The sequence below is a fragment of the Pseudopipra pipra genome, chromosome 4 (assembly GCF_036250125.1).
Source record: "Pseudopipra pipra isolate bDixPip1 chromosome 4, bDixPip1.hap1, whole genome shotgun sequence".
NCBI classification, from domain to species: Eukaryota; Metazoa; Chordata; class Aves; order Passeriformes; family Pipridae; genus Pseudopipra; species Pseudopipra pipra.
This window is the reverse complement of record NC_087552.1, coordinates 28,177,950-28,193,791: the sequence shown is the minus strand read 5'-3', so window position 1 is coordinate 28,193,791 and position 15,842 is coordinate 28,177,950. Positions and strand designations below refer to the sequence as shown.

General features: G+C 37.9%; 1 protein-coding gene across 1 annotated transcript; it reads right to left on the bottom strand.

Moving 5' to 3' along the window:
* Positions 1 to 609: 609 nt before the first annotated feature.
* RRH (retinal pigment epithelium-derived rhodopsin homolog) lies at positions 610 to 15,830 on the bottom strand. The gene is made up of 7 exons (XM_064652091.1): positions 12,090 to 15,830; positions 7,087 to 7,277; positions 5,370 to 5,469; positions 4,494 to 4,647; positions 3,967 to 4,135; positions 1,753 to 1,931; positions 610 to 844 (listed from the first exon to the last, which is right to left on the bottom strand). Exons 1-7 carry the CDS (start codon positions 12,193 to 12,195, stop codon positions 739 to 741), a joined length of 1,005 nt encoding a protein of 334 aa, XP_064508161.1. The 5' UTR covers positions 12,196 to 15,830; the 3' UTR covers positions 610 to 738.
* Positions 15,831 to 15,842: the final 12 nt, after the last annotated feature.

Here is a 15,842-nt window from a genome sequence, read left to right as displayed (position 1 = left end):
TTACCATAAACATTTACAACATTTACTCAGTGTTATGTGCCTCCCAAGTGTGGAGCTTTAGGGTACATTTTGTCTCATTTTCAGGATTTGCTGTACAGTCACAAGCACTAGAAATATGCTACTAACAAAAAAAAAAAAAAAGAGCTCTCTTTCCTACAAATTAATTTGGTTCTATGAGTCAAAATTTTAAAAATACTTTAAATATCCTGAAACTCCTTCAAAATCCTAAAAGCTGTTAAAAGATTCTATAGCGTTTGGCTAGATATTTTGACATCCTAACATATTCACAGACCTTTGCAAAGCATATCAACATGGACACTTGGTATGGAAATATACAGCCATAGGGAGAATCCAGAATATTTCAAGTCTGGAAAACTTTCAAGGGAAGTTGGTGGAAAGTAATTCATGAAAGGAATTACAAATGTAAAATCTAGGGCTACTGAACCTAAGCACCTCCTGATTCAGTCTCTCCCTGCCCCTTTGTCGCCTTGCCCAACTCTGTAAGAGTCACAGAGGCCTTTTTCATTTGGGACACATATACTGGGCGAATAAACCTCACTCTGAAAAACTAAAGTCTTAGCAGGTTTTGTCTTTCTGTCTTCTTAACTTATCTAAAAGGATTACTGTGACTAACAAAAAACAGCTGGCTGGGACAGATTATTATTCCAAAAGATTAATTAGCTTTAACCCAGATTTCACTCCTTTCCACGTAATTTATGCAGGCAAATGACAGGAGTTCTATGATGTCAATGCACTTTGAGATACACTCATGGGCAAAGCATTGTTTATAGTTATCTCTTGTCTTGTCTGACATCGCACCATTGCCAGGATCGCCCTCCGAAACCTGCAAAGGACAAGAAAGGAAAAACAGAAATATCATTAGCTGGAGAACAAAATGCAAAGAAAAGCTGTGTAAGATAGCCTTAATTATTACAATAGTTTTCAAACTCACTTAATAAAAGATGTGCATTTGGAATTCAAAAGGATCTGGGTCTTTTTCACTTCCATGTACAGGAATATACAATTAATTTCAGTGTTTCTTCTACAACAGGGATCACAGCAGCTTTTGCTTATCCCAGGAGAGGGTACATCCACAACAAAGATGAACTTATAGAAAGGGAAGAAACCCAGATGTTTTTTCATTGATTCAGCAGGATCAGGTAAGTTCACCCAGACAGAGATCACAGGCTCTGCTTGAAGGTTGGTAGCAGAGGAAGGAAGGATGCCTCTTTGCAAAACCCACTCCTCAGTCAGAGGCACTGGCTTGATTAGAGCATGTGTTATGCTTGCTCAAATTGCAATAGGCTTAACCTATTTAATTTAATGAAAAGGGTCAATCCATCCTAATAACTGAGAATGTGATACATTCCAAATCAAACAAGTAGTTTGATTTGGTAAGTAACGAGTCACTAAGCCACACACATTTTGGCCACAGTCATTAAAACCAGTCTACTACTGATGCAACCCAAATTCCATAATGCATCCTCTTGAGAAAAGACAAAGGGACTTTCAAAACTCTTATAAAAGCTATGTTAATGTTTTCTCAAAAATATTTTATTAATTCAGTACGTTCTGAGGATGATCAAAACAATTTATTTTAGACTTTCCTGTCCAAAAGGTCATCTTTGGTAAATTAACAGTGGCTTACCCTTTGCTCTTCACTAATCATTTGTCATATTTTACAGGTGATCCTTCTATAGTCAGATGATATGCTAAAATCATGAAATAGACTGGTACTACAGGAACACTTACTTTTTGTTTGCAATGACATAAATACAGGGATTATAGAATGTGGAAGATTTTGCAAAAAGAGGAGCTATTATGGCCATTGCAGGAGAAATTTTCTTTGGGTCTCCAAAGGAAGACCACAAACACACAATAGAATATGGAGACCATGCCATCAAGAACATTACAATCATCACAACAGACATCTGTAAAACAAGAGGAACAGACATATAACCAGTATTACCTCAAGATGAAGACCTCATAACTTCATAACAAAAGCACATGCAGTTGTGTGAAAACAGATCTATCCTGAATGAAATAATATATGAATAAGCACACCTGACACATTTTGACAGGTTACAATGAAATCTCACTTTAATAGTAGGGGATTTAATAGCACACTTCACTGCCATGTATCTGGCATACTGTCATTTCATTAGGTACAATCTTCCTTCAAAGTCAGCGCTACTGATTATGTTAAATCTCTCCATCAGGAGTTTAGATGACCAGAGACAACTTCACACATGAATTATGACCCCCATAGCAGGACACTCAGGGATGCTATTACAAACAATAAATATGAACAGAGAGAAAAATCTAAGCCATATGTTTAATTAGGCTGTTAATAAAAACATTTCATATGGCTTAACTATGGTACAGTGAAATAAAAGAAAGTAAATATTCTAGGACCTATACTGAAGGAACCCAGAAGTGTCTGCTTGATTTAATGAAGAATTATAGCCATGTTCAAGTATCATACTGAGGAGATATCTGATATTCTCTGCCTGTCTGTCAGAGGGAACAATCTGGGCATGGTGGGGCTCACACACCAGAACACAACATGCCACAGCTAAACCTGAACAGCAACAAACTGCGGTAGTGGAGGAGACCACCGTAGTATCAACTGAGACAGACTTTTCTGGCTTTTGTTATGGACATGAATCAATAATGGAAACTGGAATGGAAAGCTCAAATCAAGAGGACAAAACAAACCAGTAGAAAACCAAACAAAACTGCAGGGCTCTCTTTACCTACCGGATTCCCTAGTGCTGTTTATTCAGCCTTTTGGTGATGAACAAAATGAGAAACAAGAAGTAAACAGCTAGTTTGTATGAGCTGTTCTAGAGAATAACCAACAAATAAGCAGTGACTCTCTCACAGAAGATTCCTATTTAAATAGAAATGCAATACCCATTGACAATAATGTTAGAAATAACACTTTTATTTAGAAGTTTGGTGCACAGAAAGCTTAGAAGATGCTAATTTGTGAAAAGCAAGCAGTCCAAATATACAGAAGGATACTGCTTAGCTCCATAGCTTCAATCTTTTTTTCTTTTTAAACATAACTTTGTGTCTTCAAATGCAAACCCAGAAAAATATATTTTCTTCACAAACATGAGCCTAAATTTTTAACTGAATCCTCAGTTTCAAGCTTTCTGAAAATTCTTCATAAAAGCAAAATGCTCAATTTATTCTTTTTAGGTAAAAATACTATTTTCAGAATTTAGCAATAATAAAGTTTTCTAAAGAATGTTAAGTTTGCATTGATAAGGAACTCAAAAACATAGGTACACACTCTTCTGTCCAATTCTCTCTCACTTTTTCATCATGCCCAACCATCAATCACATCTTTACACAAAATCAAAGGAGCTAGTGAACTTCAAGATTTCTCAAGGACTCTTGTACATTAAAAGAATGTCCACCTTCCAGGCAGGATACCTAATTTCATGTCATAACTCACATTTGCTTCTGTTTACATAAGAAAGAGATAAGCTCACTAGACTGAAAAGAACAAGGGATTGGAATCACACAGCTTGAATGCTAGAAATGCACTTTCATTCCTAGTTCAAATCAGAGTTGACCAATCCTTTTCAGACCAAATACACCTGGGAACCTAGCAGAAAGCTTAAGGACTCTGCAGGTACAGAGAGTAAAAATTCTTCTAGGGCACCTCTGAGGTATATTTCTGAGGAATGGCAAGAGGGCACAGGCAAGAAAAATTCACAATGTTCGCAGCCTTTAAAGTAGCTATTCATCTGGAAAGAGTATTAGACCAAAAGTAAAGACTCTAATGTTAAAAGTCAAGCCAAGAGTTTACACCAAGGCTCAATTTCAGTTATTTAGTATGAAAGAAAAAGGAGAACGTAGGAAACAGAAATGCTTAAAAGGCTGCACTGTTCCTTTGCCCCTAAGACTTTAACACAAAAGAACACGTTTAAAGAAACCCCCCCAGTCATTTACCTTTGTCACATCTACTTGGTCAGACCAATCTATGTTAATGCTCTCCAGGCAGTTACTGCTGGCATATTGTTTCATTGTCCGGGAAACATTGTAATAACAGTAAAACATGACTGTTAAGGGCACAACAAAATTAACAGCAATTACACTCATTGTGTAGGAAACAAAGGACCTGATAAGACAGAAAAACAAAACAGAGTAACTTACAAATAGCCATCCAGGAAAAGTTGCTAAAGAATTTGGTATTTTGCTTTGATTAAGAAATTTTATAATAAGCTTTTAAATAATAAGGAAATTCGTCTTTAGTTTTTATTATCAACTACAAGTCTTGCAGTTATGAAGCATGGCTCAATTGTTATGGTTTCTTTTTTTTTCTAGACTTGCTCTATGTTATTTCATTGTTTTAAATTATTTTTAAAAATTAGGCTTCATACTTTAGAAAGAAGTTATGCTCATATAGTGGTGAATTAAATAATCTTAGACTTCAATAAAACAGCAAAGTTAAAAGAAAGAGTGAAGGGGAGTCTTACACATCATTTTTCCTCCAATTTACTGTGCACGTTGCTCCAGTTGGATCGGGAGCGTAGCTAGCCCAGCCTAGAATAGGCATGGAAGCCCAAAAGACTGCATTTATCCAAGCAGCAAGGATTAGAGCTGTATAGCTACGGGTAGTCATTCTTCTTCCTGTGGCCAAGCACATACAATCACAAACAGTTGTCATCTATTGCTTCTTTCCAATGTCAAACTAGACTGATAAGTGGCTTCCAGTAAGCACATAATGGGTTAATAATGACCCTTTCAAAGGTTTACACTCCCAAACACTGTAGCATACCTGTTTCACACTGCTGACTGACATCTCAATTTTTCCAGCCTTTAAAGCCACTTAAATACCATTACCCATTCCAACTCTCAGCATACAGGCAATACCTGATCCTGACCCCATGCCAAAAAGCTTATTATGCAACAGTGCATTCAAGTACATCCTTAGAAGATTGCAGAGGCAGGAATTAACTGTTACAATACAGCTGTGGCAGAGGAGAGAAAAACACCCCCTGTGGTGTTAACGAAATAGTAAAGGCACATATCAGCTTGACAGAGGTCAAAACCTCCCAAAGCTAGAGGCTTTTCTTGTGCTTCTGTGTGAGGATGTGGCCCTCTAAAGACTGCAAACAGCCATGAAAATATAACTTATAAGCAGAATAACAGCCTAATTGTGAATTTTTTGTTTTGACAAGCAGTACCATCCACGCCAACTAGATAACTTACTTAACTAAGTGCTGTAGGTTCAAATTATGCCCAGCACTGACTATGGAGTCATTCATGAGAAAATAATAAAATAAAATAAAATCAGACTTTTATTTCTTAGAAGCTCAACAGCAAATGATTTTTGACTATAAGTACAGTACCTATATCAGGCCTGCAGATTGTCAGATAACGGTCAACTGCAACAACAGTGAGCAAACCAATACTCGCCATCCCAAAAAAGATATTTAAGGCAGCATAGATCTGGAATTAAAACAAACAAACAAGAAAATCCTTCCTGAGAAATCTTTCAAAGGTAAAAGCACAAATTTGTGTACTGAATCAAAGCTACTACAACACATCACATTCAGCCAGAGCTCTCTTCCATAAGCAGCGTCCTGAAGGAATTAATTCTATGCAGGTAATTCAAAGCTGGCCCATTAAAAAGTAAACCTGCATTCAAAAGCAACCTGCTTGTGTGCATATCAGAAATCCCAAAGGCAGAAGTCTCAAAATCAAAGAAGCACCATACTTCAATAAGTAAATTTTGAGATTCAGAGTTTGGAAGTGTTCACTTTGTGTTTTCAATATATGTTAAGGAAACCCAAAAAGGTTTTCGTTCACCAAAAAGAGTTACAGCTTTAGCAAATGTGAGGTTCTGAATTATTACTCTTTTATCTGTTGTATAACTACACTTATTTCACAGATATGGCACACTGATTTACCCCCTTACCCCCATTTTTACGTGTGTCAGATCTATTGCAGAGTGACACATGCTTCAATTCCAGCATGCTCTATATGCATCTGCCCCATCATCCCATGGGAAGCCTGACCAGGAAGGATAACAGGGAAGGCTATGTTACCACTGGCACTCCAGAAATACAGAGCCCTGAGCCAGACCACATGCAACCAGCAGTTATAATAGGATCACATGACATTCAGGGATCTCAGATCACAGGATTCATTTGGTTTAGGTTGACATGAGTTGTGCTTCAAGTGATCTTAACTCTCAAAGCACTGGCAGTGAGAATTCACATCAACATGAACACACTACAAGTCAGTCCAGATCCAAATATGTAGAAAGTGAAGTTTCCTGTCAAACAGTGACTGAATTTTGAGCTTGAAGCAACTGTCTCCTGAGGCAAGTGATGTCAGATTGTTATAAACATCCAAAATGTATAGTCTTGCTAATGTTTGCCTTGAGACATATTTTCAGCATATGCCTTCACATTACTACCCATCTTCCTGGATACTTAAGCCAAACAGCCTATCAATAATGTAAATTTAAATCCCAGTACACAGTGAGTGAAGGGCATCATCTCTCTGCTATGAAAGTATGATTTTTCCAGTCAGTCTATTCTTAAAAGCAGATGGCTATTAAAACCAGGATAAGTCTTTAATGGAGACTAATAGCCTTGCAGGCCTTCATTTTGGATATCCTAATAGTCCTGTCCAAAAGAACATGTATTTCCAAGGAGAACTCATTAGATCTGTTAAGATCATCATTGAAACATTAGCTACATTCAAAGTCTTTTAACTGTCAAGTAAGTCATCAAATGTGCATGTGCTTCTATAACCATCTTCATTTTGGGATTGAGTTTGTAAGCCTTCTTAAAGCTAATTTAAAATCTCTACTTGAGATTAAAGTAGGGACTACAAAGTCCCTACTTTAATGTTTACAGATTATAAATTTAAAGTGAAATTCATATGAAACACTGTCTCCAGAAACTGTTGACATTACAGAACATCGACTTCAGGTCTACACTCAAATTCTGCATCTCCATTTTACCTCTTAAATGAGCTAACACTAAGTAGAGCTACTACTTATTTGTCAGTTCGCTTTAAAGTGCTCAAATTTTTTCTCTCACTGAATTGCAATACCTGGCATCCAGTATATCCAAATTTCCAGCTTCCATGCAGGTCTGAGGCAGCAGACATGGGGTAACCAATGCTACTAACACCAATGTCAGTAAAAGCCAAGTTGATAATAATTGCATTGGTTGCTGTCCGAAGCTCTTTGTACTTAACAAAGATGCCTAACACAACAATGTTACTGAAAATGCTTATCACTCCTGCAAAAACAGAAAAAGGGAAACTTTACAAAAGATACACAGCAGCCAGTAATACACATGCAGAAGAAAATGCAGCCTATTGTAATATATAAGTCCCAAACAAGCAAGTCAGTCAAGTGCAATTTTGCAAGGAGGATAGACACCTGAAAAGGAGAGAAAAGCTTTTCCAATTAAGCAGCTTTCACTTGGATTCATTAAGTGCCAACAGTGGAGCATTTGCCAAATTTGGGACTTTCGATACAATGACAAAAACCACAGCAGAAGTTCAAATGCATCTGGGATTACACTTCAAACACTCTGGCCCACCAAGCATATTGCTGACTTCCATGATAAAAAAGAATACAGTTGGTGATTGGCAAAAAAAAATTGGGGGAAAAAAATTATACACCTAATCTAGCAAGAGGTCCCTGCCAACATCTGAGGTCTTCCATTCTCAGCAGGTAGTTTTCACCAGCATTCAGACAATAATCCTGGGCAAAAGGGATGTAGAAGGTTTGACTTTGGTATCACTATTCTAGCCAGACTAACTCCTCTCTCTGTTCATGAGGTCCCAAAGCTTTGCCAGCCTGAGAGTTGGCTCAGGTTGCTGCAAATTTTATTTTCTAAGCTTTGTCAAGCAGTCTAGGTGATCTGCACAGTCTGTCACAGTGGCATGGCCGGGCCTGCACCAGAGTTGTTTTCTCTACCTGACAAGCTCTAGGGCTGTGTCATAGCCCTGGGAAAAGTCCAGCTCTGGACTGAACTTGCTTCTGCTTCACTAACCTCTGTATTTTTAAACCTTTTTGGTCTGGCTTGACTCAAACTGTGTCTGAAATCTATTCTTAGGCAACACAAAAAATGTCCAGGAGCCAAAGAGTTGTAACAAAGTACTAAAACAGTACTAAAGCTAAAATGTACATTCTCCTCCCTTCACATTCCATCCCTCCGAAATTTGCCTTGTACGTAATGCTCTTCAGGGTGCCCAAGACATTCTTTGGGACTCCATGCACCAGGAAGCTTTTTCTGATTCTGGTGATCCTATATTAAAGCATCCACAACCTCCTTTTCTCCTGTCATTCCCCTTTCCTAGCCAAATCCTACTGCATGACTCTTGGAGTAGTTTACATGGCATTCCCACAAAACATTTTTCTTTATGGTTGTGGTTTTATTATCTTCAGACTCCAGCCTGTTTTAGAGGTATCCAGAGCAAATTCTCATCCTCTAAATTTTTATTAACCCAATATTAATACAAGCTTTAATAAACGGTAAGGTTAAATACTCCACCTTGCACCTCAGCAGAGACAGACTCACAGCCCATATCAACACAATGAGAATTCAAACATGTTCAAGCAAAGACAGACATTAAAAAAATAACTTGCAAATAGTAAGAGGAATTTGTAAGTTGTTCATAGATTCCCTAGACTGGCACAACTGCTACAGTAGCACTGAAGCAAATCCTAAACTTAGAAACATTTGTATAGCCTGGGCACCTTAAATTGCGTGAATAGTGGAATGTTATACTGCTAAAAGTCTAATAACACATTATCCATGGCAATGCCTCTCTGAATTTTTGTTTTGGTTTAGTTTCTTGTTTGTTTTGGTTTGGTTTTATCTTAAAAGTTTCACCTATGTATTGAAACACTATAGTTTTCATCATCACCAATCTGAGGCATAATTCTGTAAGGAGCTTGAGTGAGCGGCTGTCATACTGAATGTGGACTTCCATAAGCAGATCCATCTTCTTTCACAGTCATATTGGTACCTTTTTTATTATACCTAAAACTCATATTCACTGCAACATTTTATTAATCAGTACCAATCTCCTATATTAAATAAATTCTCTCATCAGATTCAGTAATTTTAAAATCAAATGAGGCAAAATTAACTCTTGGCTATCTCTTTTAAAAGTACCAAGCATGTCTGTTCTCAAGTGCAGGCCTCCTGTTGAAGGTCCAACATCTTTTGGCCACACAGATGCCATCAGCTATCATATTCATATATCCACATATTTCGGGAATGACACTGTGATGCTATGTGCTCCTAAAATTAACAAAAACAAGGAGCTGAGGATCTGATCTGAAATGAACATCATAGGAAAAAACACTCACAGTGCCAGTTCTGTCAGCTCTTCTGTTGACAGATAGTATGTCATCTCTTGGGAGAGAGGTAGCAAAAGGGAATTACAAGTTTATAAAATAGTATAGGCTTCTTATGAGGCACGCTTTAACAGATATTACAGCTATCAAGAATGAAATCAGACATACAACAGGACTGTAAACTCATATCCTCAGGGGGAAGGAAAGATCCTGCTAGACACACTTAAATTTAGTGATTCAGAGTCCAGTCTTAATTTTAAGGAGGGGGAAGGAATCAAACCAAGCCAAAGTAGGGAAGAAAAAGTGGAAATTGCTAAGCCTATATTCACTTAAAATGTTAGCATCATTTAAACAAATTAATAATAGGGAAAAAATTCTTTTGAGGAGTAAAATTTAAGACTGAGGATGGATTCCATCTTGAATAAAGTGAGAAAAAACATGTAGATATAAGAAATGCTCTCTTCTGTGCTTCTGAGAATCAGGTCAAGTAATTGAACAAAGTTTCTCTGCACAACAGTTAAGCAGTGCCCATTAGAAGGGCATGAAGCTGGTGAAAGGACCAGAGCAGAAGTCTTATGAGGAGTGGCTGAGGGAGCTGGGGGTGTTTAGCCTCGAGAAGAGGAGGCTCAGGGGGGACCTTATTGCTCTCTACAACTACCCGAAGGGAGGGCGTAGCAAGGTGGGGGTTGATCTCTTCTCCCAAATAACAAATGATAGGGTGAGAGGAAATGGCCTCCAGTTGCATCAAGGAAGAGTTATTTTGGATATTAGGAAAAATTTCTCCACTGAAAGGGTTATCAAGCATTGGAATTGGCTGCCCAGGGAAGTGGTTGAGTCACCATCCCTTGGAGATATTTAAAAGATGTGTAGATGTGGTGCTTAGGGACATGGTTTAGCATTGGACTTGGCAATGCTACATAGTAGCATCAAAACAATGAAGGTTAGGTCCACTTTTAACATGGAATTTACCAGTTAGCATTTTTAAATTATACCAGAGCATTTCAGCACTATATGCAGAAAGATATCCATGAGGAAGTATTGCTTCCGGTATCCCTGTCGTCATCACAAAAATTACATACTGACCACTGTAGAATGCAACACTTAACAATTACCTCCTTCTTAGAACACAAAAGAGAGGCATTCAAACCTTTTAAAAAGTAGCATAATGATGAAAACTGGACCTGGACTTCATTCTTATTTTTAGCCATCTGCTTATTAACATAGCTTAAATTTTCCAGATGTGAGATTTGCTGGGGTAAGCAAATATGTAATAGACCTTACTGTCAAAAACATTTCTCAATAAGAAAGCAAAGTGAAAGATTTACTAGACTCCCCCAATTATAATAAGAAAAAAAATTAAAACAACCCAAACCCACAAAGTAATCCAACTTTTTTTTTTTTTTAAGACATTTAATTACCATGCAAGATTAAGAAAGAAGAGCTGGGTTGATTCTGGCCAATTCCATTGACACTCTATGATCACCTATGGTAGATTTGATCCCTAACACCAAGTGGTCAAAACTATCTGAAAATATCATCTTCTTACATACAATACATTTTAATCAAAATATAACAGGTATCATACTTATTTGCAGCACCTGATAGATCCAAATAGTTCCAATATCTGCAAATAGTGTGACAGTGTTGCAGAGCATATTTAGCCTTCCAATATTTGACCATTATCCATCTCTACAGCTTCTTTAAAAAAGTCTACTGATACATGTAGCTGTTCTACAAATTTCTCTAAAGACCTGAAATAAATTATTGTCTTTGCATCCAAAAATATCCTCTTTACCAGAACAGCAATTTTATACTCACGACTTCAGACAGATATGCTAAATAAAATGTGACCATCAGCAATATTATTTCATATAAATTTAAATTAATATTTTTAAGTATTTTAAAATCTAACTATAACATAGAAAATTTATGGTACAGTCTATTAATAAAATATTGATAAACTGCCTTGATTTGCTGTAACAAAGGTACAGAAGGCTATTTTTAAACACGGTAGGTTTCAGGTTTTGGTTAGGTGGATATTTCATTGCTATAGCACTCAAGGCTTCAGAAAAGCACTATTGAAACAGTTGTGGTTACACAATGAGAAAGTTTTCAAGGCGGAAAAGAAAAAATAATTCTGTAATCATTTAGCCAAAGACCACTGAAGTCACAGTGTGTTTTTCTAACATGTGTCATTGGTGAAAAATACAGCTGCAACTGGAGTCTGCTCTTCTCTGATTAATGACCAGTTCCCTCCCTCTAAGTCACATTCCAACCCTTCCCCTTACATCCCCCTAACAGACACCCGCTCACATGCTCAGACTACACATATATTACTATGAACATGTGGCCCAGGAGAAATCTCAAGATAGCTTCGAGCACATCGCAGAAAAATGCAAGATGTGACAGCTATGCCCTATTTTTATCTCTTTTGCAAGCTGGCAGAAATTAATTCTCACTCTCTTCTATAATTACATATCAACAAAATATACTTTTTGAGACACAACACTGCCTTCAAATATAGAGCAGAAAACTTAGATGTTTCTGCACACTTCAGATGTTTCTGCATATTTCAGTCAGGCAGCTGATTGCTAACTTGTCAGTAAATATGGAGAAAAGCCATCAGACAGTTGTCTAATACAAAATGAAATACAATCACTGTTACTATACAAAATGAGCATTCAGATCTACAAGTTCTATTTTAAAAAGTTATACAACAATTTGCCAATGCTCATACCTGCTGTTATTAAGTAAGCTGCAACTATGTTGTGCTCAGTCTGTGTAAAGGCTGAATGAGCTTCATTGTCACTTTCTGAGGAATTGGATGAGTCATTCCAATGCATTTTCGACAAAAGTGTGTCGTTTATCCTCTGCAATAATTCATCAAGACGAGGAAACACTACAACCCTGTCAGGCAAATTCTTTCATTATTCAACAGACTCATTGAACAATTAAAAGAAGGGGGGTAGGGCGGAGTTCTCCCCACCACTGACAGCTTCCAAGCATGATTTAATTGGACTAAAGTGGAAAGAAGTTTACGCTCCCAATCTAAGCAGGAGATTGTTATTTAAAACAAAGAGCAGCACAGAACTGAATAAATTTCCAACAGTGTGCTTAAACTTCATTCTTACTGCTAAAGAGATTAACTGTCACATGCTCCCAAACTTTTTCCCTCAAACCTCTTGTGCAATCTCAACAAAATCTTTGGAAATCTCAACAAAAGTTGACTCAGTTCAGTTGATCATCAGCCTGGTTTGGAACTGATTCCCATCATCATAGAAAGCACAAAAAACTGCAGTATGACACAAAGACACAAATGTCAGTTTCTTTAAAAAGCAGGATGTGTTTACTCTAAAGCCCATCCCTTCAAATCTTTAAAGACCTATTCAAAATTCTTTGTTTAAGCTCTCAAGCTGACACAGACACAAGAAAAACACATTCCAGTATTTTCTAAAGTGAAGCATAACTTTCAGAAAATTCAATCACTACACTTCTAAAATAGCCTGGTAGGTAGAAAATGATTGTTGAATATGCCTTACAAGCCAGAACACCCTCCCTCTCCTAATCACAATGCCTGTAAGCTTACTTTGGGCAAATTTTCCAAGGCATGTTACTGGGCAGAAAATTACTGGGCATTTTTCAAACACCTAAACAGCAGAAGCTCATGTTGTTTTCTCTTCAGTGATGAGGTACCAGCACAACAAACTAAAGACCTTTCAAAAAATCCTGCATAAATATTAACTGCAATAAATCCCTGCCCAGAGAGTTCATGTGCAGTATCAGAAACCAGCTGTTTCCCATCAGTCCCACTTCACACAGTTTTTGCCTCCGGTTAGTATTCATACCGGGTATAAAAGTGACAAGGATGAGTAACCAGTAGTTCTTCAGTTGTATGTGGTTCACAGGCAGTTCAAGCAGGTCCCAGGCTAGAGCCGTATCTTCCGAGCAGCAGTAAGGATGCAGTGACAGAGGCACTATTGAGGTATACAGTCATCCTATAGAAAGGAAGTATATCTGAAGAACTCTCCCTTCCCTAACCTGTCAAACACTCATAGAGCATTCCCTCCCACTCCTCAGCTCTCCAAAACAGACATTCCGCATCTTTCAGCCATTTGAATATAAAAGAACATTTTTATATAAAACTTGTGCAGTCACAACATGTAGTCATCATTACTACACACGATCACGCCACAGTTCTACCAGCAAACATTTTCTTTAATACCCCAGATCTACACTCACTCTTACAGCTCTCAGGGTACTTGTATTATTACAGTATTTTTCTTGTCAGAAGATGATTAGGCAGGAACAAGGTGGGAGAGATCTAAAGGGAATGATGATCCATTTGGCAACAAAGCCACTTCCCTAGTGCACCACAGTTCTGCCTCAAAAGATAAAAGCATAGTGATAATCTGATATCTTTGCTTTCCTCCTCTGACACTTTGGCAAGAGTTTCAAAAGCACCTCAGATCTTGCAGCTTCCACAGAAGTCAGCTTGCAATGCTGAATGTCTCAGAAAAGCATAGCATCACTATTTTTATTCAGACAGGATTCTAGACGTAGAGTAGCACCTAAGAAGACCATAGAAATTTTATACTTGTTGATTAAAACACAACTTTCTGATATGTGCAGTCCATTCTATGTACCATCACATTGTCTCCATCTCTTCTTAAATTTGACTAACTTTACAGCAACTGGAATTGAGAGAAAAGTCAAAATTATAGGCAGACATCATTAATCTAAAAGTATTTTTTCTACAAAACTGTCGTTCATGAAACAAAGACAAAAAGATAAAAAAAGGAATTAAATATTGAAGTATACAAATAATCCAGAAAGCTGGAACCAGTTCCTAAGCCAGTTAAAATATGTCTTAACACATTACTTATTTATACTGGTATAAGAAAATAAAATCCAAAACCTCAGGTTGTTTTTATCCTCCAATAACAGATAGTATTACTGGTGTCAGAGGGGCACTTTATAAACTCAAGTAATGCTTTTCCTTCCCACTTGTCTCAGATCAATAGAAAATCACAACTTCTATTTAAGTCCATTCTTCAATTTGTAGGTATCCCTATATATATGTTTGACCATGCAAAACTCATCAAGGGTTTAGCAAGCTGCTTTCAGCTTTGTGTAAAATGTATTTCAATCCATGACTGATGAGAGCGGAGAAATGTAACTTCTGCATTAAAAAAAAAAAAAAAAGTTAGAAACCTAAACCAACCCCAAACCTTTATTTTCGGAGGTAACCAGGCTACAAACCCACCCCAAACCCAACCCCTCCCACGTTTATTACGCAACCACGGCTAGAGGGCTAAGGCAGAACGTCCCTTTTCTCATGGATGCAAATAGTTCAAATCCCATGGAAAACAAATTAATAACTTAATTTTTCCCCTCACTCACTGATTTTTACTAGATTTAAACTTTTGTTCAGAAAAGCTTGACTCAAAAGAGATTTTCAGCTGACAGAAGAAAACACCCTCAAAAATACGTGACTCCACAAAGCTTTTTACTTGCCCTCCTTCACACAGTAGCTGTGCCTTTTTTTCTTAGAGACACTACTGGTTTTTGCCAAGATGATGCTTTGCCCAACTGCAAATAACTTTGCACCAGTATGTATGTGACAGTCCAGCACTGCTTCAGGCAAATGTCCATAGCTGTGAGTCAGTGCCAGAGAGAATCCTTTCTGTTCTATAATGGCCAGTGCCACAGACTTACATCAAAATATCCAAATCATTTTCTGCACTTCATCAAATTTCTCCAACAAAGTAACACAGCAGATCCTATGAACAACATTGAACCATCCTATCCCAGCAACTGCAGAAAACACAAGGTGAATAAACATCCCTCCAAGACAGAGAAAAATATAAATCCAGAATTTTGGTGTGGCAAGGACAAGAGGCTCCAGGTCTTCTGAATACCTTTAAACAATCAGATCCTAGTGATTTACCAGCTGTTATTTTCAAAATCAGCTGAAAGCCAGACCTTATGCCTAGGTGGCCAACACATTCATTTGCGACCACAAACGGGACTTGGTCACTGAATGCTCTGCCCCTGCCAACAGCGAGCACGTGCAGACACTGACAAGTGGAGGAGGAGACAGGCAGGTGACACCACTACTGCTGTGTCCTGGGTGGGCAGCCAAGCACTGAAATGCACTGAAGCCCACCTGAGTTTCAGAGGAATACTGCAGGACAGCAACCCTCTTTGCACTGCTGGAGCAGGTGGCAGGCGAGCTCTTTAGATGACCCAGGCGTTTGTCCCAAATGCTGCCACTGAGGGAAAACCCAGGGAACATCAGTCATGAAGAGCCTGCACTACCCCACTCTGCTCACTTCAGACTGCACTGTGACTTTTCTTCCCCAGACACCACAGTTACCTGAAACTTCCCACTTCTGCAACACACTTGCTTCTGTCAGGGTACTGGTGAGACCCCCCCTTCCCGTTCTCTGCAGACGCAGCCTAGGATAATTGTAAGCACTTATATAAAACT